The sequence below is a fragment of the Hemitrygon akajei genome, chromosome 2 (genome assembly GCF_048418815.1).
Source record: "Hemitrygon akajei chromosome 2, sHemAka1.3, whole genome shotgun sequence".
Lineage (NCBI taxonomy): Eukaryota > Metazoa > Chordata > Chondrichthyes > Myliobatiformes > Dasyatidae > Hemitrygon > Hemitrygon akajei.
In genome coordinates, this window is record NC_133125.1 from 145,501,371 (window position 1) to 145,526,487 (window position 25,117).

At 42.3% G+C, this 25,117-nt stretch overlaps 1 protein-coding gene across 5 annotated transcripts in view; it reads left to right on the forward strand.

Annotated features, from left to right (window-relative positions):
• The window catches only part of atp11a (ATPase phospholipid transporting 11A), a 150,665-nt gene that overhangs the window by 37,119 nt on the left and 88,429 nt on the right, over nt 1–25,117 (forward strand). For all 5 annotated transcript variants that reach the window (XM_073029233.1, XM_073029239.1, XM_073029223.1 and 2 more), the window contains exons 3-11: nt 9,521–9,610; nt 11,931–12,011; nt 13,128–13,229; nt 13,543–13,677; nt 14,788–14,891; nt 19,905–19,955; nt 20,633–20,697; nt 21,748–21,829; nt 23,663–23,813. In XM_073029233.1, the coding sequence (XP_072885334.1) occupies nt 9,521–9,610; nt 11,931–12,011; nt 13,128–13,229; nt 13,543–13,677; nt 14,788–14,891; nt 19,905–19,955; nt 20,633–20,697; nt 21,748–21,829; nt 23,663–23,813 (861 nt within the window). The remainder of the gene's footprint in view (nt 1–9,520; nt 9,611–11,930; nt 12,012–13,127; nt 13,230–13,542; nt 13,678–14,787; nt 14,892–19,904; nt 19,956–20,632; nt 20,698–21,747; nt 21,830–23,662; nt 23,814–25,117) is intronic.

Genomic DNA, 25,117 nt, shown 5'->3' on the forward strand with positions numbered 1-25,117 from the left:
TTATTCCCCATTCTGATGTTGGGTCTGAACATCAATTGGACACCTTGACCATGTCTTCATGTTTTTACACATTGAGTTGCTGTCACGTTAGATATTTGCATTAAAGACCAGGTGTACCTAATAAAGTGGTCACTGAGTGCAAGTTTTGGCTAATGCAATTATTCCTAAGTGTTGAACCCTGATGCTTTTGCAGTCCAAAGGTTCTTCAGAAGTTAAGAATAAGGGATAAAATTTCTTGCTTATGATTGTTGTATTGAGTGTTGCAAGAACAGAAGCTTGGTGAGCGACCTACAGAGGACAGAGCAGTGGAAGAGAGTGGGTGCGGGAGGGTGGTCTAGTCTTGTATTAGGCCACTGATTCCCTTGAAATTCCAACAGTTAATATTTAACCAATTAAGTAGACAGATTAAAGTAATATGATACCCACCACTGAAACTAAGAAATTTCCAGAAAACTACTGATGCAACTGTAACCAGTAAAATACTTGGTGAACAATTACATGTGTAACCCCAGGTTCGGTGGGCTGTGTTAGTCTAGGGAAAGACGCTCTCTGGCCCACCAAACTTCTGAAATCTCATTTGTGTGGATGCCATGTGATGTGATCCCCTGGTACAAATCAGTACCACGAAATAACTAACAGTACACCATATGCTATTAAACGATTGAGCTTTATAATTAATTTGACAAGAGGGTCAGTAAAGAAAACTTAAAAAAAAAAAAGCCGGTTTTAATGAAGCAGTCTAATGCGCACATTGGAGCTCACGGTTGACCGTCCCCATCGATCTCCGAGCGTAGTCAACTCCCAGACCCTCACTCCAAATCCACTCCGTCCAGCGGTCTACCAACTCTCCCCACTTGCATCTTCTCTCTATGTCTCTCGCCGACCAAAGACCATGAAATCCCTTCTCTCAGACCACAAGAAAGAAACAGCATGCCTGTCATTGGATGGCACACATCCCAAAGCCCCCGTTATCTCCAGTCATAACCCAAACACTGCTGCTACAGGGAAGCCATTACATTAGCAGTGAAACCGTACGGAGTGTTACACATGTATGTTGGTAATTATATAACAATATAAACAAGTACAACAAAGTTAAACTACAGGAACAGTAACAAATGTACAGCCCAATTGCAAAGTTCAAAGTGTGTCACCATGCTACTTACTCGCAGGTATTCACAGTAAATACAAAGTAACAAAATGCAACAATTGGGAAAAACTGCACACTAAGACAGGTAATCATTTGTAATGCAAATTTGTCCTCTCACCATGCTTTCAGGCAATAATTTAAAGACCTCTCCTACCAATAATACTTGGGAGGGAAAAAAAATTACTTAACTTCCTAATCTTGCCTATTTCAAAGCTAGCCATCTTATTGGCTTGAGCATCGAACAATTAGCTGAAAAAAAATCACCATTCCGTAAGAGCATAAGACATAGGAGCAGAATTAGGCCATTCTGCCCATCATGGCTGATCCCAGATCCCACTCAACCCTTCTCACCATATCCCTTGATGCCCTGACCGATCAGGACATGATCAACTTCCGCCTTAAATATACCCATGGACTTGGCCTGCGCACAGTCTGTGGCAGAGCATTCCACAGAATTACTACTCTGGCTAAAATATTCCTCTTTGCCTCTGCCTCTGTTCTAAAGGATCACCCCTAAATTTTGAGGCTGTGCCCTGTAGTTCTGGATACCCCCACCACAGGAAATATCCTCTCCACATCCACCTTATCTAGTCCTTTCCGCATTTGGTAGGTCTCAATGAGATTTCGCACCCCCCCCCCCCAAATTCCTCGAAATCTGAGTGAGTACAGACCCAAAGCTGCCAAATGCTCAGTGTTAACCCCTTCATTCCCGGAATCATCCTCATGTACCTGGATTCTCTCCAATGACAACACATCCTTTGAGACATAGAAACATAGAAAACCTACAGTACAATACAGGCCTTTTGGCCCACAAAGCTGTGCCGAACATGTCCCTACCTTAGAAACTACCTAGGGTTACCCATAGCCCTCTATTTTTCTAAGCTCCATGTACCTATCCAGAAGTCTCTTAAAAGACACTATTGTATCTGCCTCCACCACCGTTGCCAGCAGCCCATTCCACACACTCACCACTCTCTGCGTTTTTAATTTAAAAATACTTACCCCTGACATCTCCTGTACCTACTTCCAAACACCTTAAAACTGTGCCCTCTTGTGCTAGCCATCTCAGCCCTGGGGAAAAAGCCTCTGTCTATCCATACGATCAATGCCTCTCATCATCTTATACACCTCTATCAGGTCACCCCTCATCCTCCGTCGCTCCCAGGAGAAAAGGCCAAGTTCAGTCAAGCTATTCTCGTAAAACATGCTCCCCAATCCAGGCAACATCCTTGTAAGTCTCCTCTGCACCCTTTCTATAGTTTCCACATCCTTCCTGTAGTGAGGCAACCAGAACTGAACACAGTACTCCAAGTGGGGTCTGACCAGGGTCCTATATAGCTGCAATGTCACCTCTCAGCTCCTAAACTCAATCCCACGATTGATGAAGGTCAATGCACTGTATGCCGCCTTAACCACAGAGCCAACCTGCGCAGCAGCTTTGAACATCCTATGGACTCGGACCCCAAGATCCGCTCTGATTCTCCACACTGCCAAGAGCCTTACCATTAATACTATATTCTGTCGTCATATTTGACCTACCAAATGAACTACTTCACACTTATCTGGGTTGAACTCCATCTGCCACTTCTCAGCCCAGTTTTACATCCTACCGATGTCCTGCTTTAACATCTGACAGCCCTCCACACTATCCACAACACCAAACTTTGTGTCATCTGCAGATTTACATCCTTCCACTTTCTCATCCAGGTCATTTATATAAATCACGAAGAGTAGGGGTCCCAGAACAGATCTCTGAGGCACACCACTGGTCACCGACCCCCATGCAGAATATAACCTATCAGACCTACTCTTTGCCTTCTGTGTGCAAGCCAGTTCTGGATCCACAAAGCAAGGTCCCCTTGGATCCCATGCCTCCTCACTTTCTCAATAAGCCTTGCATGGGGTACCTTATCAAATGCCTTGCTGAAATCCATATACACTACATCTACTTCTCTACCTTCATTAATGTGTTTAGTCGCATCCTCAAAAAAAAATTCAATCAGGCTCGTAAGGCATAACCTTCTTTTGACAAAGCCATACTGGCTATTCCTAATCATATTATGCCTCTCCAAATGTTCATAAATACTGCCTCTCAGGATCTTTATCAACTTACCGACCACTGAAGTAAGACTCACTGGTCTGTAATTTCCTGGGCTATCTCTACTCCTTTCTTGAATAATGGAACAACATCTGCAACCCTTCAATTCTCTGGAACCTCCCATCCCCATTGATGATGCAAAGATCATTGCCAGAGACTCAGCAATCTCCTCCTTCGCCACCCATATAGCCTGGGGTACATCTCGTCCAGTCCTGTTGACTTACCCCCCCTTTGGTGCTTTCTAAAAGCTCCAGCATATCCTCTTCCTTAACATCTACACGCTCAAGCTTTTCAGTCCGCTGTAAGTCATCCCTACAATCACCAATGTACTTTTCCATAGTGAATACTGAAGCGAAGTATTCATTAAGTACCTCTGCTATCTCCTCCAGTTCCATATACACTTTTCCACTGTCACACTTAATTGGTCCTATTTTCTCACGCCTTATCCTCTTGCTCTTCATATACTTGTAGAATGCTTTGGGTTTTTCCTTAATCCTGCCTGCCATGGCTTTCTCATGGCCCCTTCTGCCTCTCCTAGTTTCCTTCTTGCACTCCTCTCTATTAGCCTTATAATCTTCTCAATCTCTAACATTACCTAGCTCTCTGAACCTTTTGTAAGATTTCCTTTTCTTCTTGACTAGATTTATTACAGTCTTTGTACACCACGGTTCCTGTACCCTACCATAACTTCCCTGTCTCATTGGAACATACCTAAGCAGAACTCCAACAAATATGCCTGGAACATTTGCCACATTTCTTCCGTACTTTTCCCTGTGAACATGTGTTTCCAATTTAGGCTTCCAATTTCCTGCCTGATAGCCTCATAATTCCCCTTACTCCAATTAAATGCTTTTCTAACTTGTCAGTTCCTACCTCTCTCCAATGCTATTGTAAAAGTGATCATAATTCTATCTCCATCTCCAAAATGCTCTCCCACTGAGAGATCTGACACCTAACCAGGTTCACTTCCCAATACCAAATCAAGTATAGCCTCTCCTCTTGAGGGCTTATCTATATATTGTATCAAGAAACCTTCCTGAACACACCGAACAAACTCCACCCCATCTAAACCCCTTGCACTAGGGAGATACCAATCTATATTTGGGAAATTAAAATCTCCCATCACAACAACTCTGTTATTATTACACCTTTCCAGGATCTGTTTCCCTATCTGCTGCTCGATATCCCTGTTACTATTGGGGAGCTTAGTTTAAAAAAAAATACCCAGTAAAGTTATTGACACCTTCCTGTTCCTAATCTCCACCCACAGAGACTTCTTAGACAATCCCTCCATGGCATCCACCTTTTCTGCAGCCGTGACACTATCTCTGATCAACAGTGCTGCACCCCTACCTGTTTTGCTTCCCTCCCTGTCCTTTCTGAAACATCTAAAACCCGGTCTTGAAGTAGCCATTCCTGTCCCTGAGCCATCTTAGTCTCTGTAATGGCCACCACATCATATCTCCAAGTACTGATCCACACTCTAAGCTCATCTGTTTTGTTCACAATATTCCTTGTGTTAAAACAGATGCATCTCAGACCTTTGGTCTGAGTGCATCCCCTTCTCTATCACCTGCCTGTCCTCCCTCACGCACTGTCTACAATTTTGTCAAATTTGTGAGCCAACCTCCTCTTTAGTTTGGTTCCCACCCCTGAACAATTCTAGTTTAAACTCTTCCCAGTAGCCTTAGCAAACCTCCTTACCAGGATATTGGTCCCCCTGAGATTCAAGTGCAACCCATCCTTTTTGTACAGGTCACACCTGCCCCAAAAGAGGTCCCAATGATTCAGAAATCTGTATCCCTGCCCCTTGCTCCAATCCCTCAGCCACGCGTTTATCCTCCACCTCACTCTATTCCTATACTCACTGTCGCGTGGCACAGGCAGTAATCACTTGTTTACTACCTTTGCGGTCCTGCTTCTCAACTTCCTTCCTAACTCCCTGCAGTCTTTTTTTTGGGATCTCTTCCCTTTTCCTACCTATGTCGTTGGTACCTATATGTACCATGACCTCTGGCATCCCATGACCTCCTTCCCACTGCAGGATATTTTGGACGTGATTTGAAACATTCCGAATCTTGGCACCTGGGAGGCAAACTACAATCTGTGCTTCTTTCCTGCATCCACAGAATCTCCCGTCTGACCCCCTAAGTATAGAGTCCCCTATCACTACTGCCATCCTCTTCCTTTCCCTACCCTTCTGAGCCACAGGGCCAGATTCTGTGCCAGAGGCACTGCCACTGTCGCTTCCCCCAGGTAGGCCATCCCACCCAACAGTACTCAAACAGGTGTACTTATTGTTAATGGGGACAGCCACTGGGCCGAAAACTGTTGACAGTACTCCAAGTGCAGCCTGACTGGTGTCTTATAAAGGCTCAGCATTACCTTCTTGCTTTTATATTCTATTCCCTTTGAAATAAATGCCAACATTGCATTTGCCTTCTTTACCACAGACTCAACCTGTAAATTAACCTTCTGGGCGTCTGGCACGAGGACTCCCAAGTCCCTCTGCACCTCTGATGTTTGAACCTTCTCCCCATTTAGATAATAGTTCACTCTATTGCTCCCTTTACCAAAATTTATTAGTATACATTTCCCAAAACTGTATTCCATCTGCCTCTTTTTTTTGCCCATTCTTCCAATTTGTCAGTCCTACCTGTCTTCCTGTCATCTGCAAACTTTACCACAAAGCCATCAATTCCATTATCGAAATCATTGACAAACAATGTAAAAAGCAGTGATCCCAATACTGACCCCTGAGGAACATCACTCGTCACCAGCAGCCAACAGAAAAGCCCCTTTTATTCCCACTTGCTGCCTCCTGCCTGTCAGCCATTCCGCTATCAATGCCAGTATCTTTCCTGTAATGCCATAGGATTCTATCTTGTTAAGCAGCCTCGCGTCACCTTATCAAACGCCTTCTGAAAATCCAAATAAGTGACATCCACTGCCTCTCTGAGGTTAGGTTAACTGGTCTATAATTTTTTTTCCACTTTCCTCCCTTCTTACAGTGGAGTGACATTTGCAATTTTCCAATCCTGGGAGATCATACCAGAATCAAATGATTCTTGAAAGATCATGACCAATGCATCTGTTATCTCTTCAGCAATCTCTCTCAGGACACTGGGATGAAGTCCAACTGGCCCAGGTGACCTAACCACCTTAAGACTTTTGAGTTTGCCTCACACTTTTTCCTTTGAAATAGCAATGGCTGTCACTCCTGCTCACAGACGTCTGTATTCACTGTGGAAGACACTAGCAGTGCGCCAGATGCAAAGTACCTATTACATTCATTTGCCATTTCTTTGTCCCCCATTACAACCTCACCAGCATCATTTTCTAGTAGTCTAATATCAACTCTTACTCCCCTTTTACTCTTCATTTAACTGAAAAGACTTTCGGTATCCTGCTTTAATTGGTTAGTCTGCCCTCATATTTCATCTTTGCCCTTATAGCTTTATTTGCCTTCTGTTGGATTTTAAGAACTTACCAATCATCCAACTTCCCAGTCACTTTTGCTACCTTGTATGTCCCTTGGCTTTTATACAGTCCTTAATTTTCTTTGTCAGCCATAATTGCCTACACCTGCACTTGAGAGCAGAGTGGGACATGTCTATACTGTGCCTTGTGCACTATTCCTATAAACTTCAGCCATCTCTGCTCTGCTGTCATCCCCACGAGTATAGAACATAGAATAGTACAGGACATTACAGGCCCTTTGGCCCACAATGTTCTGCTGACCCTGAAACCCTGCCTCCCATATAACCCCCCACCTTAAATTCCTCCATATACCTGTCTAGTAGTCTCTTAAACTTCACTAGTGTATCTGCCTCCACCACTGACTCAGGCAGTGCATTCCATGCACCAACCACTCTCTGAGTAAAAAACCTTCCACTAATATCCCCCTTGAACTTCCCTCCCCTTACCTTAAAGCCATGTCCTCTTGTACTGAGCAGTGGTGCCCTGGGGAAGAGACGCTGGCTATCCACTCTGTCTATTCCTCTTATCTCCCTCTAATCCCCCTAGGCAAGCTGTTCTCTCATGCCTCTGTAATTTCCTTCAGTTACAATACTGATAGCTGTGAGTTGTGCTTCTCCCTTTGAAACTGTAGTATGAATTCAATCATATTATGACCACTGCCGCCTTAGAGTGTTTTTTACATTAAGCTCCCAAATAAGATCTGGGTTATTACACAACACCCAATTGAAGGTGGCTTTTTCCCAAGTAGGCTCAAGCGCAAGCTGCTCTAAAAAGCCATCTTGTTAGGCATTCAACAAATCTCCTCTCTTGCAATCTGACACCGACCTGATTTTCCCATTCCCCTTGCATATTGAAGTCCCCCCATTACAATTGTGTCATTACCCTTATTACATGGCCTTTCCAGCTCCCTTTGTAACCTCAACCCCACATCTTAGCCACTATTTGGAGGCCTATATATAATTCCCATATTTTCTTCTACCCTTGCAGTTTCTTATCTCCACCCACAAATATTCAACATTCTCTGACCCTATGTCACCTCTTTCTAAGGATGTAATTCCATCTCTTACCAACAGAGCCACACCACCACTATGCTTTCCTACCTGTCTTTTCGATATAAAGTACATCCTCTGATGTTTAGCTCCCAACTATGGCCTCATACGAGCCAATCTCTAATTGCACCCACTTCACAGTCAGGTAGCATCTGTGTGAGTAAAGGAACTTGTCGATGTTTCCATTCAAAACCCATATTGGTACGGATGCAGGGTTTTGCCCCAAACCATTACATCCTATCGTCCCACAGGTGCCGCTCAACCCAGTGAGCTCCTCCAGCTTGTCTGGCGCTCCAGTTTCCAGCACGTGCATTCTCTGGTGTCACCTCATTAACGTTCTCTGCTGAGAGAAATGGTTCCTCACTGCTCAATATTAAAACCTTCTAATCTTTGCATACCTTGTCAGCCTCATTTCCTTCCACGGGGAAGAAGTTGCAGTCTTGAACGTGTGGTTCTGCAGATGCTGGATATCTTCAACACACAAAGCACTGGAGGAACTCAGCAAGTCAGGCAGCATCGATAGAGGAGAATACATAGTTATTGTTTTAGGCTGAAACCCCACCCCCTGGGACAGGGATGGAAAGGGCCAGAGTGAGAAAGTGGGTAGAGGGTAAGGAGTACAAGCTGGCAGGTGATAGGTGGAAGAGGGGGTATGAAGTAAGAAAATGGGGGGTGATAAGTGGAAGAGGTGAAGGTCTGAAAAAGAAGGAATCTAATAGGAGAGAATGATGGACAAAGGAAGGGAAGGAAGAGGGGGAACTGAGGAGGTGATGGGCTGGTGAGTAGAAGGGGTGAGAGGGTACTCTGAATGGGAATGGAAATCAAGGGGCGGGATAAGTAATCTGAAGTTGATGTTCATCAGTCAGCTTAGAGGCTACCCAGATAGACTGAGGTGTTGCTCCTCCAGCCTGAGTTTGGTCTCATTATTTTAGTAGGGGAGGCCAAAGACAGTCATATATGGGGTGGGAAGTTGAATTGAAATGGGTATCCACATCCAGTCTATTATAACCTTTGTCCCTGCCCTTTGAAATACCTGCACCACATTTTGCTCTTGATCATCACATGATGCATCCTTGGGTTGGTGTGCCCATCATATTGGTCTGCGGTGTCAAATAGACAAAAGCATTACATCCATCACTATGTATTTGCTCAAAACTCTACTTGAAATAAAAGCAGAAAATGTTGGACATGCTCAGCAAATCAGGCAGCATTGTGGAGAGCAAAATCTTTTTAGATGGAAGACCTTTCGTCAGAGCTGGGAAAGATAAGTTCAAAAATACTCATTTTGCATTTGTGGTTGATGAATGGATAGGTCAAATGGAATATCTGTTTAGGCAATAGCATGGTTATCCCAGTCTTTACTGAGCCACCTAGTTAGCAGATTAATAAGGAAGGTTTGAAGTGCAAAAACAAAGTGTGTTCAAGCTATGATATGCAGATCTAAACTGTTGCTGGAACTTGAATCCAAAAGGGGAATGTTGGAAATGTCCAGCAGATCGGGTAGAGTGTATTGGGAAAATAAAACTTGTGTTAACTTTATAGATGTTTAATCCTACAGATAATTCTCTTTCCTAATGTTTTCTTTGGAAGTTCATCATGCTGCAAGAAAATGTTTTAGAACTTGTGTCCAATGAGAAGAAATTGGATTTGAATTGGAAAAAATGTTTAAATCATATTTGATTTTTCTATGCATGCTATTGTAATTTTTTTATTCTGTTTTCACTTTTTCTTTCCTTATCTAAACAGTACACCTTCTGGAACTTCATTCCCAAAAACTTATTTGAACAGTTCAGAAGAATTGCGAACTTTTATTTTCTAATCATATTTCTTGTGCAGGTATGTATCATTCATTCAAAATCTAATGTCTCCGACTTCTCAGCACAATGCAAGTTATTTTGTATATTGAAGAGGGTTTAAATTTGCTTGGCAGGGGATGGAAACTTTGTGGGAAATCTGGGGAAGGAGGTGAGGGGGAGAGAGGAGGAAAAATGGGAAAGGGACGTTGGGAAAGTAATAAATGTGTAGATGACAGTAGCAGCAAAGAAAATAGGACCAATCAAGTGTGACAGTGGGAAAATGTGTATGGAATTGGAGGAGATGGCAGATATTTCAGTATCACTATGAAGAAGGATCTTGGTGATTGTATGGATGATTTGCAGCCGATTGAAAAGCTTGTGCATATAGACGTTAAGAAAGGGGATGTGCTGGAGGTTTTGGAAAGCATCAAGTTGGATAAGCTTCCGGGACCGGATGAGATGTATCCCAGGCTACTGTGGGAGGCAAGGGAGGAGATTGCAGAGCTTCTGGCAATGATCTTTGCATCATCAGTGGGGATGGGAGAAGTTCCAGAGTATTGGAGGGTTGTAGATGTTGCTCCCTTATTCAAGAAAGAGAGTAGAGATAGCCCAGGAAACTATAGACCAGTGAGACTTACTTCAGTGGTTGGGAAGTTTATGGAGAAGATCCTGAGAGGCAGGATTTATGAACATTTGGAGAGGCATACTATGATTAAGAATAGTCAGCATGGCTTTGTCAAAGGCAGGTCATGCCTTACAAGCCTGACTGAGTTTTGAGGATGTGGCTGAATACATTGATAAAGGTCGAGCAGTAGATGTAGTGTATATCGATTTCAGCAAGGCATTTGATAAGGTACCCCAAGCAAGGCTTATTGAGAAAGTAAGGAGGCATGGGATCCAAGGGGACCTTGTTTTGTGGATCCAGAACTGGGTTGCCCACTGAAGGCAAAGAGTGGTTGTAGATTGGTCATATTCTGCAGGAAAAATGATAAAATAAAAATTAAGTGCATTTGACTTTTCATATTCTGTGAGAACACTTACAAATCGCATAAATGGAAGTAAACAGGAGTACTGTTGCCTTTAGGGCTGCAATGTAATAGAATTTGTTATAAACAACTATAGAAGGAAGTGAAGAGTGGCTGGCTTAGTACTTGGGAATGGAGGAAATCAGTCCAACAGTGGTGTTGGCTTGACAGATTCTCATGAAGAACTGGGAATTTGGGTCGAGCTAAAATGGTCAAAGGAAGAAAACTTTTTTTTGTATATGGCTAGCAAATAGTGGTTGTAATATTGAGTTGGCACAAGTTGGTAAATTTAGAGATACGTGGGATTGGAAACTTAAACCTACCTCTGACTGAAGAAAGAATAGTTGCCTTAAAGTGATTGACTTGTATACAAGTTGCTTTTCTAGATCAATATGTTGTGGAATTATTGAAGGGAAAATGTTGTTTTGGATCAGATATTGTGCAATAAGTAAAGGTTAATTGACGATCTGGCACAGATTTTACCTGACTTGGTATGTGTTTTAAAGTAATTTCTATTTTTATATGAAAATTACAGCATCTGAAGTTTATTTTCATTTTTAATTCATGATACATTTGTCAAAAGTCTTTTAAGAAAAGGTGACCCTACTAAAGAAGATTACAATGATTTTGGAAGTGGTGGTGTTCACTGTGAAATGGCCCTTAATATAAATGAAGGAAACTGAAGGCAAAGGATTGATTTGGAAGATGCGGTGCCTATTATGATTGACATTTAAAGAAATGTATGGGGTAGAAAAGAAATGTGTTTTAATACACACAAAGTCAAAGAGAATGTTATTTTTATCTGTGGCTGACCAGGTAAATAGCATTAAATCCTGGGCTGAGGCTTGGAAACTGAAAAGGAAACCTGCAGATGCTGGAAATCTGACACAAAAACAGAATGTTATAGTTACTTGGCGGGTCAGGCTTGGTCAAAGCCCTTGGTCAAACTCTTTGGTCAAAGATGCTCTTGGTCAAAGCCCTTTGTCAAAACTGGGAAACAGACAATAAAAGCTTGTTAAGCTGCAAGAAGAGTGTTGGGCCAACATTATTTCCAGTAGGGTAAAACCAAGATGTGCATGGGAAGTAACTCTTTAATTGACAAGCGATTAGATGGTGTTGATGTGTTTCTCTGGCCAATGTGCAGGTAGAGCAGGTGATTGGGAGGCTAAGTAATATGTTAACACTTAAGAGTATGTATGAATACAGGAGAAAATGTTTCTTATTTCATGTTCCAGTGGAGTTTTGTATATTTTCCTCTACAATTAACAAGTGACCATAAATCTTTAGAATTCAACTTTTTTCTACATTGGATTAAAACCTTGCTTTTATTTTCAGTTAATCATTGATACTCCAACCAGTCCGGTAACAAGTGGACTTCCATTGTTCTTTGTCATCACTGTGACAGCAATCAAACAGGTGGGCTGTGGACAATAATCTGTTCCTACAATTCCCCAGTTCACCCCTGTTATTTGACTTGGAGGCAAATCACAAGCAGGGGGGATTAACATTGAAACGGAGTAAGGGCAATGTTTACTTTGAAATGATAGTTGAACTAGGAATGGGGAGCAGGGTGGTTGTGGTCTGAGAGTGGGGTCACACTGGGTACGAGTGTGTTTTTAATACTGTGATTATTGTCAGTTGGGTAAATTTTATGAATGTTTATCGAATCGAGGCTCATCAGTGGAGTTGAGTTACAGATCATCAAGATCTAATTGAATGGCAAGATGTGCTCAGTGCTGACCTGACTTTTCCTCCAATGGAACAAACTCCAAGGGCTGAAATTGTTGTCCTGTTTCTTTGTAGCAGCCTGAGGAGATGTATTGCCACCTCTATGGTTACAGAATAATAGTACTACAGAGTTTCCTTGTCCATGCTACTTTTGTAAAATGAGAGGACAAGACAAATTTTTCCAATATCTCTTGACATATTTCCGCAATTGTGTCAAGCATTATATTCTTTTAATTTAATAAAAGGTGTCCCATGGTGTTGCTTCTGGTGGTTTGCAGGTGGAAACTCATGTAATGAAACATCATTTCCCATGAGAATGCATTGACAGCTTGACTGTGCTGTTTATGGTTTGTGGTTCCGCTCATCAGGCACAAAGGCTCTGAGCATCATTGAAGATGGTGGCAATGGGTTTCCTGAAGAGCAGTCAGATCCTGGGGTTCATTTGGGGCGATGGGTTGCCATTGACCTTTGCTGCCTTGCCATGGTGTTTTGGAATAGCTTTGATTTGCCTCGGTGCAAAACTATTTGGTCTTGATAGTTGGCTGTATTTGAAATCATACCATTTAGGTTCTGCATCAATGTCTTTGTTTCCTTTGGAATTAGTTGCAGAGGACATGAAGATTGAAATGTTCAGTAAATATTAACTATGAAGTAAAGTGTGAAGAACTGGAAGCAGGGCAGCTGTGAATTCATTGCCACATGCATTCTGACTTTGTCATCAATTTTATAATCGGGATTCCACTTGGAGCGATTGGAGACAGTAAAGTTTGCTTCCAATCAAATGCATTTATTCTCCCTTGACAGGGTTATGAAGATTGGCTTCGGCATAAAGCAGATAATGCAGTGAATAAATGTCCTGTTCACATCATCCAGGCCGGAAAGCTGGTTCAAACACAGAGCAGCAAACTGCAGGTATGGAAATGGTAGAAATCTCTCGATCAACATGGGAGAAGAGGCAGGTTCAGAGTGTGGACGAGGTGGAACTGAGAGGGGATTGGTAGGGCTCTCCCTCAGAGTTGGGTGGGGTTTGAGTTGGTGTGGGTTAGAGTTGAAGTGTAAGGCTAAGGCACAGTAGAGGGACTGAGATTGGGATGAGGATTACAGCTGAGGTGTTGAACTGAGGGAGAAGAGTATTTGGATCATGAAGAAGTGTGAGTCAAGGACATGTGAAAGGTGGTGAGAAGAATCTGTCACTCTTTTCATAAAGGTTTCAATCTACCTGCAGGTCGGTGACATTGTGATGACCAAAGAGAATGAAACTTTCCCCTGTGACATGGTCTTCTTATCGTCAAGTAGCGACAATGGGACATGTTTTGTCACTACAGCAAGCTTGGATGGAGAATCAAGTACAAAGGTACATTCTGAATGACTGCATCTAGCTGTGAATGCCCTTACTTGAGTAATTTCCATTCAATAAGGAGAGTCTGTGCTTTTAACATAATTCACTTGCCTGTTTCTCTTGTCCCATTGTATACAAAGTAAAGCTGGGCACACTGCTATTTAACCTATTTTCAACAACTTCTATATAAAATATATTTGTAGGTCATGTGACTTGTGAAACTTCATAGCTGAGCTTGACCCTTTTAAGACGGGCTTTACAATGATCATACTTGTAGTATTTGGAGCAGATTCTATTCAAGTTTCACGCACACACAATGCTGGAATCCTATTCAAGTTCACATCCTTACTGGCCATGGATAATCAGACCACCTACATTCTCATCTAAGTCAGTTAAACTTATGACAAGTAATGAAGGTCCCAGAAATAATTTCTGTGGCACACCACAGGTTATTGACTTCCATTTAACAAAGAAACCTTTACCATTACCCTATACCATGCCAATTTCAGATTCAATTTGCCACCATGGCTTGGATCTCATGTGCTTTGATCTTCTGAACCAGCTGACTGTATGGACCTTGTTGAAGGACTTGGGGAAAGTCCATGTACACCTCATCTATTGCCCTACCTACACCAATTCTGTTGGTTGTCTGCTCAAACATCTCCATCAGTAGTTGCAGAAGTAGTTGGGGATAGTGTTAGACTTGGAGGGGAACAGGAAAATGATGTTTTTAGGTGGTATGTCCAACTTGACGTGAAAGTTGCTGCTGTTTGGCCACCTCCTGATCAATATTCCCCACAGTTTGTGGTGCATTATTACTTTCCCATGTTTCATGTGATTTGTGTGCTGTGGAGAAATTAAGAAAAGTTGTTATTCCTCTCCACGTCTTGTGGTGCATCAGGCGGCAACCTTGCCTTTTGTCTTCTCACAAGGCCAAGTTGCTAGAACCCGCTGGGATGGAAAGCGTGCAAGGAGCCAGCCAGATTCGAACCTGGGACCCCTCTCCTCGAACTCCAGTGCTGATGCCACTACACCAGCTAATTCAGAAAGGTGCTGAATACTATTTGCGCCTCAGATGAATTCAAGTGAGAACAGATGTTTAAAAATTCACATTTCTTCTTTCAGACATATCATGCTGTTCAAGAAACGAAGTCTTTGCGGACTGAGGCAGAATTGGACTCTTTGAATGCCACAATTGAGTGTGAGCAGCCCCAACCTGATCTGTACAAGTGAGTGCTGGTATATTTGGGGCAGCAGTGGTGGCAAGGGTGGGTGGTTCCTAACAATTGGTGTACTTTTCCAGTAATGCACGCATACTAATCACAAACATTCTTGTATCCCTAGATCCTTCAATTTCCCATTTACTCACTCTCTGCACTTGTCAATATCACCCAGTTTCAATCATTCCTCACTCTTTGTATCCTTCAGCATCCTATTTACTCATCACTTCATCATCCTGTAAAGTAACAGCAGCTTAATCCCCAAGAAAATTGGCAAAAACCTGAGATATGAAGCATACCATGGAAAAATTAAGTCAGCTACATTGTTTTTAAGAATTGCAGAACATTTTCTTGGTGAGAGATTAAAAGACATGGATAATCAGGTTGGTGCTGGATCGCAAAAGAGGGAATTTGTTGAATGCTGACGAGATGGCTTTTTCGAGCATCTTGTGCTTGAGCCTACCTGGGGAAAGACTATCTTAGATTGGGTGTTGTGTGTTAATCATGACCTTGGGGAGCTTAATGTAAAGGAACCCTCAGGAGGCAGTGATCATAATATTGAATTTGCACTGCAATGTGAGAGGGAGAAGCATAACTCGCATGTATCTGTATCACAACGGAATAAAGGGAATTACAAGGGGCATGAGAGAGGAGCTTACCCAGGTCAATTGGTGGACGATACTGGTGAGAATGATGGCAGACCTGAAGTTTCTGGGAGTAGTTCACAAGGTGCAGGATAGATGTGTCCTACAGAGGAGGAAGCTCTCAAATGACTGGTTGGCAGCCATAACTGACAAAGGAAGTTAAGGGCTGCACAAAGGCCAAGGAAAAGGCATATAAGATAGCAAAAGTGAGTGGGAAGGTGGATGATTGGGAAGCTTTTAAAATCCAACAAAAGAGCTTCTTAAAAAGCTCTAAGAAGGAAAAAGATGAAATATGAGGGCAAACTAACCTATAATAAAGCAGGATACAATAATTTTTTTTCAGTTATATAAAAGGGAGGTGAGAATTGATATTGGACCACTGGAAAATGATGCTGGTGAGGTGGTAGTCACTTCACTCTTTTTATGAAGGGAGGAAGGCAAAAGAAAGGAAATTATAGGCCAGTTAACCTAACCTCAGTGGTTGGGAAAGCGTTGGAGTTTGTTATTAAGGATGAGGTTTTGAGGTACTTGGACACTATTAATAAGACATAATAAGATATAGGAGCAGAAGTAGGCCATTTGGCCCAATGAGTCTGCTTTGCCATTCAATCATGGGCTGATCCAATTCTTCCAGTCATCCCTACTCCCCTGCCTTCACCCATACCCTTTGATGCCCTGGCTAATCGAGAACCTATCTATCTCTGCCTTAAATACGCCCAATGACTTGGCCTCCAGAACCGCTCGTGGCAACAAATTCCACAGATTTACTACCCTCTGACTGAACTAATTTCTCCACATCTCAGTTCTAAACGGATATACTTCAATCCTGAAGATGTGCCCTCTTGTCCTAGAATCCCCTATCATGGGAAATAACTTTGTCATAAAATAAGTCAAAGTCAATATAGTTTCTGTAAAGGGAAATCTTGCCTGACAATCTGTTAGAGTTGTTTGAGCGCGTATCAAGCACAGTGGACAGAGGAGAAGTAGTGGATGTCATTTACTTGGATTTTCAGAAGGAATCTGATGAGCTGCCACACATGGAGCTGCTTAACAAGATAAAATGAAGGGGTTAACATATGAGGAGCGATTGGCAGCTTTGGGCCTGTACTCACTGGAATTTAGAGGAATGTGGGGGGACCTATTTGAAACCTAACAAATGTTGGAAGGACTAAATAGGGTAGATGTGGAGAGGATGTTTGCTATGGTGGAGGTATCCAGAACTAGAGGGCACAATCTCAAAATTGACAGGTGATCCTTCAGAGCAAAGGTAAGGAGTAAAATTTTAGCCAGAGTAGTAAATCTATGGAAATCTCTGCCACAGACTGCAGTGGAGGCCAAGTCCATGAGTATATTTAAGGCAGAAGTTGATTGTTTCCTGATCAGTTGAAGGATATGGCAAGAAGGCAAGTGTATGGGGTTGAGTGGGATCCAGGATCAGCCATGATGGAATGGCGGAGCAGAATTGATGGGCTGAATGGCCTAATTCTGCTCCTATGTCTTATGGATGGATTCATTGAGTTGGTCAACCAGCAGAGAAACAAGCCTTGTTGACAATGAACACCTATTTAAGAATAAGGGGTAGGCCATTTAGAACGGAGTTCAGGGAAAAACTTTTTCACCCAGAGAGTTGTGGATCCATGGAATGCTCTGCCTCAGAAGACAGTGGAGGCCAATTCTCTGGATGCTTTCAAGAAAGAATTAGATAGAGCTCTTAAAGATAGCGGAGTCAAGGGATATGGGGAGAAGGCAGGAATGGGGTACTGATTGTGGATGTGATCAGCCATGATCACATTGAATGGTGGTGCTGGCTCGAAGGGCTGAATGGCCTACTCCTGCACCTATTGTCTATTTTCACTAATCCTACATTTAATCCCATTTATCTCTCCCACATTCCCATCACCCCCTCCCTTCCTTCCCACCCCAAATTCTGCTGCTCACCTACATCATAGTGGGCATTTACAGTTGAGCTCCTATACTGTACATCTTTGAGATGTGTGAGGAAACTAGGGCAGCCTGGCCTTCCAAGTGGTGACAGGGAGAATGTAAAATCTACATGGAGAGCAGTGGAGGCCAATTTTCAACTTGAACTGCGGGACCTGTGGACGGCAGCTCTGGAAATGGGTGTCACAGTCTCAAAACGGGCCAGTCATTCAGGAGTGGGATGGTCATGTATCTTTACAGTTCCACTCCCAGGTGTGCTGTAGATGCCCAGTCACTGTATGTATTCATTTCACTAATCAATAGCTTTTTGGGTATTAAGAGAATTTAGAATTGAGAAAATCAAATCAGGTTTATTATCACTGTTTTTGTGAAGCGGCAGCTGTACCGAGATTAAAAAAAAAATCTTCTGTGTTTTCTGCCCTGCAAAAGATCATGAGAAGCCCAGCGCTCTACTGCTTCTATTCATTTTTCTGTTAATCCTAATCTTCTCCCTCCTGCAGCTTCTAACATCTGACCTGCCGCATGCTCACTACCCATTTATGCCCTGCTTTCCCCTCATTCTCATGCTGGCCAAATCTCACTCTCCCTTAGTGATTCATCCCATTGAATTTCACACCCACCCAGTCCCCAGATGCCAATTAATATTGTACCATCTCACCACTCTGTCAATATCTGGCCAATCTAATTCCTCACTCTCACTTTTGACATTTGACCCAATCTAATTGACTATTCTTCCTTGATTTCTCTGAACTGTTCTGTTTGAAGTATTTTACATTATTTTCTTGTGTGATTCGGATCTTCATTATAATACCACAAGACATGGGAGCAAAATTGAGACCATTCGGCCCATCAGCTCTGCTCCACCATTTGGTCATGGCTGATTTATATTCCTTCTTAACTCAATTCTCTTGTCTTTGTCATCCGTATTAATTAAGAACCTATCAACCTTTGCTTTAAATATGCCCAATGATTTTTGTCTCTGCAGCTGTTTGTAACAATGAATCCCACAGATTCACTACTGTCTTGTTTAAAAAAAAAATTGGATCTCTTCTTTGTTCTAAAGGGACATCCTTTTATTCCGAGATGGTGCCTAACAGTTGACCCTAAACTCTCTTAACTATTGCAAGTGTCCTCTGCAAGTTCACTGTATCCGGCCCTTTCAATATTCTGCAGATTTCAATGAGACACCACCCCCTCATTCTTCTAAACTGTAGTGAGTACAGGTTCAGAGCCATCAAACGTTCCTGGTACATTAACCATTTAATTCCCAGGATCATTCTTGTAAACCTCTCCGGCCCTCTCCGATACCAACACATTCATCCTTGGATGTGGCTCTCAGAACTACGAATAGTGTGCTTAAGCTCCAAATGTGGTCTGACTAGCACCTTATAAAGCTTCAGCATTGCATCATTTTGTATTCTAGTCCTTTCAAGGCATTTGCCTTCCTTATTGCAGGTTATCCTGTACTGGGACTCTAAAGCCCCCTTGCACCTCTGATTTTTGAACTTTTTGCCCATTTAGGAAATGCTCTATGCCTTTATTCCTTCTACCAAAGTGCTTCCAAACATGAGAGTCCATCAGCCACTTCTTAGCTCATTCTCCTAATCTGTCCAAGTCCCCTCCAGACTCTACTTCCTAAAAACTACCTACTCCTCTAACTGTCTTTGTAATCTTCTGCAAATGTAGCCACAAAGCCATCAATTCTGTCATCTGGATCATTAACGTGAGAAATAGCAGACCCAACACCGACCCCTGTGGAACACCACTAGTCGTTGGCAGACAACCAAAAAAGGCATTTGTTACTCAACAACAAAATCCAATTGTAATTCAATAAATGCATTTATCAAATCCCATGTTAAATCAGTTTAAACCCTCAATGCTGGTGGAAGGAGCCTGAATAGTATTTTTACTATACTAAGTTTATTTTGTGCACATTTATACCTGTGAAAGAGTAATCCATTTAATGTGAATAACTCAACTAAAAAAACATGTTTATCAAAATAATTATCCATTGTTAAATCTCTAACTTTTCAGCTCTGCTACTAATAGTGGCATATTCTGAGCCTGAGAAATGGGAATAGTTTCCCAGTATTGGTAGCAGTTCTTTTTAGGTTTTCCTACCTCGGTGATGCATTTACCTGGTATTGGATAATGTGATTCATTGCATGATCGTGCCATTCCTCTATCCTGTTTAACATTTCCCTCAACCATTCCAGCTCTGCTCTCACCTCTAACACCCACCGTTCCCTCTCAGACAATCAATCATACCTATTCGAAATGCGGGGATCAGTTCAATTAATCAATGCAGAAGGATGAAACTGTGATTTCTACCCTCTTGACATGGAGGGGGTGGTTTGGTAGTCTCTAAACTTGTATTCTGATTTCCACAAACCCCACTAACAGCATTGTTTGCAATGATTTTTTTTTCCACTTGTAGTTTTGTTGGTCGAATCAATATTTACCATGAGTCAGAGGGGCCAATTGCAAGGTAAGTAGAATTTTCTTTAATCTCCTTTAATACATAGTCAATATCTTGTCCTAATCTTCATTTCCTAAGTTTTAGATTGAGTCCCACAACATGGAAACTTGTCCTATTGATTCTTGGACTTTTTTTTTAACAATGTGCTAGGAAACCGGAACACTTTGGCAAACCCACACCATCACAGACTCCACATGAACATGAGCAGAGGTTGTGATGGAACATGTGCTGTTTTAGCGATGAGGCAGCAGCTCTACCAGCTGCTCACAATCCTGCCCAGTATTTTGGGAAAAATTGAGCTTGAAAAATGGGAATAGTTTTGCAGTACTGGTAGCAGTTCCTTTTAGATTTTTCTACCTTGGTGATGCATTTACCTGGTGTTGGATTATGATTCATTGCATGGTCATGTTGTTCCTCTTTAATATTTCCCAAACTGTGCCCACCCACCCCAAACTATGTCTTAACTTCACATTGCTTCATTTGCTTTAAGGCATCCTCTGCTTAAATAATGTGACCCATATAGTTTTACTTATTATGTGAGGGAAGACATCTGTATTTGTTTGTAAATCTTGCCTTGGCTGAGGAACATACCTAGCCTCCATTTGCAAAACAATTTAAAGTCACCTAAACATTGCAACTTCCTTTCATATCTTTACTTTTTCTAAAAACTTTTAATCTTTCGACAGGCCTTTGGGATCGGAGAATGTGCTGCTGAGAGGAGCAACATTAAAAAATACACAATCAGTTTTTGGTAACAAAGCCTTCTAACGTTTTATGTATGTTAGTGTATGTTAGTGGCATTCATGGTGGCATGCAGTTTTATTTTTCTATTCACTTAGTGCTTGTCATTTTATAATGTTTAGGTCAGGTGTGTCTACTCCCTTGGATAGAACAGTCCTCCTAACTCCTGTAAATGGTCTGAATACCTCCTATTTAGGAATATGTTCACTGAAGCAGAAATAGTATAAGCATTCGTAATGTTAGGATCTCTAGCCTTCAATCAAGTTCAACTTTGCTTTCATAGGCATAATACCTTTAGCTTTTTGCAGCAGCACAGTAACTGACAAGAAGACAAACACGAGGAAATCTGCAGATGCTGGAAATTCAAACAACAACCCACACAAAATGCTGGTGGAACACAGCAGGCCAGGCAGCATCTATAGGGAGAAGCACTGTCGAAGTTTCGGGCTGAGACCCCTCGTCAGAAGACAAACAAGTTTACCTGAACTTAAACATAAACTTTACAGGATTGAGGGGAGGGGCAGGAAAAAAATAGTTTGAGGTATTCAGATGTTTTTGGTTGTTTCAAGAACCTGCTAGCAGTGGGCAAGAGCCAGAAGGCCTGACTTGTGAGTTCTTTAATTTGACTTATTGAAAATGTTTCAATCTAGTTAAGCTGGTTACTAATTGTTTAAATGCTTTTGACTGCCTCACTTTGTGATGCTACATGAGGTAGACATTTTATTTGCAGTTGTACTGCCAAAATATTGTAGTAACAATAAAATCCTTATTTTTATTAAGAAATTTAAATTTGCTATTTCCCATCGATCCAGAGGATTAACTAGCAACAACATTTAATTATTTAACTTGCACAACTGTTTGGTAGCTTCTTTGGTAATTCCTCAAACTGGATTTGAAACTGCTTAGATGTGGGACTTTAGAGAATTAATTATAAGTAATTGAATTGTGCTCCATTGTTGAAAATCTGGAGAATAGTTGCTGGAAGCATCAGAAAGCATTGATATTTGTGTATTATTTCATATAGTTTGTTTTGCTCCATTATACTTTGCTTGTATTTCAGGTGTGGCAATATACACGGGCATGGAAACCAAGATGGCACTGAATTATCAATCCAAATCACAGAAGCGTTCTGCTGTAGAAAAGTGAGCTCCCTTACATTAGCAGTTGAAGCTAGAATATTGTGACTAATACATCTGCAAGCTTGCTCTGAAAATGTATTCCTGGTAGTATAAAGTGGTCCTTTTGGTTTTTGCTATTGATTGATATCAGTAATTTCAGTGAGAATGCATTAGACCTCGGCGATTAAATATTGGGAAGACCGAAGTATTGCTTTTAGTCTTCTGCATTGATTCGGTTCCTTAACCACTAACTCCTGTCTTTGTCTCCGTCTGGGGCATGGGTTCCTAACCTGGGGTCCACAGACCCTGTCGGCTAACGGCATTACAAATGGCTAGGACCCGCTGACCTAGGGTGTCTCTGAACCAGGCTGTTCATCGATTCTTCAGCTACACATTCAACTGCCTTATCATTCATATTCTTGCCCTCGATGGTGCGTGGCACAGGCAGTAATCCAGAGATTTACTACCCTGGAGGTCCTGATTTTTCAGCTTCCTACCTAACTCCCTGTATACTCTCTTCAGGGCTGCATCCCTTTTCCTACCTACAGCACTGGTACGATGTGTGCCATAACTTCTGGCTGCTCACTCTCATTGTTAAGAATGCTGTGGACTGATCCGAGACAATCCTGGCGTCTGGGGGACGACATGCCATCCAGGAGTCTCTTTCACACCCACAAAACCTCCTGTCTGTTCCCATGACTGTTGTATCTCCTATCACCACTCTCCCCTTCTATCCTCCTTCCCTTCTGGCCCACAGTGCCAGAGAACTGAGGCTGCTGTGTTTTCCCGTGGTAGATTGTTCTTCATAGAACAATATCCGTAGTGGCATATCTCCTATTGTGGGGACCAGCTACAGGGGCACTCTGTCTGTTACTCCCTTTCGTTCCGTCTCCTGACAGTCACTCAGCTACCTGCCTCCTCCAGCTTGGGTGTGACTACCTCCCTGTTGCCCCTGTCTGTCACTGCACTCTCATGAGCTGATGGCCATCCAGCTACAGCTGCAGTTCCTTAGCCCTGTTTGTTAGGACCATTTTGGGATTACTAATGAAGCAAGGAGGTACACCATGAATGGTAAAGTCTTAATGAGTACTGAGGGCCAGGTGGATCTTGGTGTGCAAGTTCAAAGTTCCTTAAGTGCTGGCACAGGTAGCTAACATGGTTAAAAAGGGATATGGGATCCTGGTGTTTGAAGTAGTGAGTGAGAGACCGATATCTAGCTGGGCTGGAGCCATTTGAAAACTGCAAGTCTCTTTGGGAGTGAGTCTTATTTCAGCCGATAAAAAGGAGAGTTGTAAGCGGAGTGGGGTAGCGTTAGGGTGGTTAGGCTTTGGTGAGAACAGAAGGAATCTAAAGCTGCTTGAGCCTTTTCGAGTTGTATAGTCAATTGCAGAACTTAAGATTAAGGGGAACACTTTAACTACCCAAGTCCAGTTCTGAAAGATGGAATTAATGCAGACGGGTCCCTCTGATCAGCATGGCCGTGGTGGGCCATTTTGCCTACTTCTGTGACTGATATTGAAAGAGCTTGAAAGAGAAAATTGGCAAGTAGATTGACTGATGTAACAGTCAAACAGTGATGAAAGAATTCTTAAGAGACCAGTAATTAATTCACCGATGAGTTACCATATTCCCAGTTGTTTGTGCTAAATATCTTTGCTACACTGTCAGTCACATTGGAGTGGAGGGGATAAAAGGATTTGTATTACTTTGTAGGCAGAGTTTGAAAGTAAGCCAATGAGGTGCCAAAATAGCTACGCCCCTGAGGTCGTAATTGTGACGTGGGTTGTGTATCTGCTCACTTAGTGGCTATGATTCTAATTGACACATGTTCTGCATGATTTCTGCTTTTCTTAACAGATCAATGAATGCATTCCTGGTTGTATACCTGTGCATTTTGATCAGTAAAGCTTTGATAACTACAGTCTTGAAGTATGTATGGCAGAGTGATTCCATGAGAGATGAGCCTTGGTTTAACAAGAAAACACCGACAGAACGCCAGAAAAACAAGGTAACTGACAATATGAAATTTACTTTGTGTCATCCAGACAGAAACATGAGAAGTACAGAATTTGGCACGTTACTGATACTCGTGATGCCGATCTGAAACAGATGGGTAAATCAGCTGCATCATAAACCACACCTTGGAATACAAAGTGTTTAGGGGACATAGTTCTGAAACATTTTTTAAATTGTTTTTTCTTTGAAATAAACTCCCTTTCAAACGTGGCCACTCTAGCAAGCTTTCATATTAATGTTGGGCATTGTTGGACCAATGTAGGCAGTCGAAGATGGAAGTCATAGAGGGAGTGAGATGGAAGATGGGGTGGGGGGTGTTGTGGCTGAAAGTTGTTTCTTCCCCCTCCCCCCCCCCCCACCCCCAGCCATGTACTTGATCGAGGTATTCTTAAAAGTAGTTATCTGAGATTGGTTTCTTCAGTGTAGAGCAGGGGTTCCCAACCTGGGGTCCACATACCCCTCTGTTAATGGTAGGGATCCATGGTATAAAAAAGATTGGGAACCCCTGGTGTAGAGGAAGCCACAACGTAAGTACTGAATCAGTAAATTCACATAGAAAGAAATGCAAACAAATCACTCCTTCACCCTGAAGAATGGTGTGCAATGAAAAGATGTAGTTCTAGTTGCTATCATACTGACTGATGAAATATCATGATGTCTGGCCAGACATGGAAACTTCATTGTAATTATTATCAACTATGACCTCCATGAACAACGTGCAGTAAACGTAGCAGTTTTATCAAGAGTCACTTGATAACAACCCAGCTAGATAAATAGTTCTGGGTATAACTACCACCCAAGTCCTGTGGCAGGTATTGAGGTCATGAAGTGTAATTCTGCTTGACCTAATCTTTGGCCATCTGCCCGCAGCAGATAAATCTGCCCATGACAGCTTGGGTAAAAGTGGTTAGTGCAAAGTTCGTGAGAAAACAAAATCGTATTTGTGAACAGAGAGTGCACTCCATGCTGTGTGGTACTATAGTTGTGCTAGACGGGATGGATTCAGAACACACCTGGCAGCTGAAACCTGCTCTTCCATGCATGTTACCTTTGTACATACAGTGAAATGTGTTATTTACATAAAATCAAGTCGGTGAGGATTGCACTGGGCAGTTTGCAAGTGTTGCCATGTTCCAGTGCATGCCCACAACTCACTACACCTAACTGTATATCTTTGGAATATGGGAGGAAACCAAAGCACCCAGAGGAAACCCACAAGGTCACGGGGGCGGGGTGGAATCATGCAAACTCCTTACAGACAGCGATGGGAATTGAACTTCTATCTTACAGTCGGGG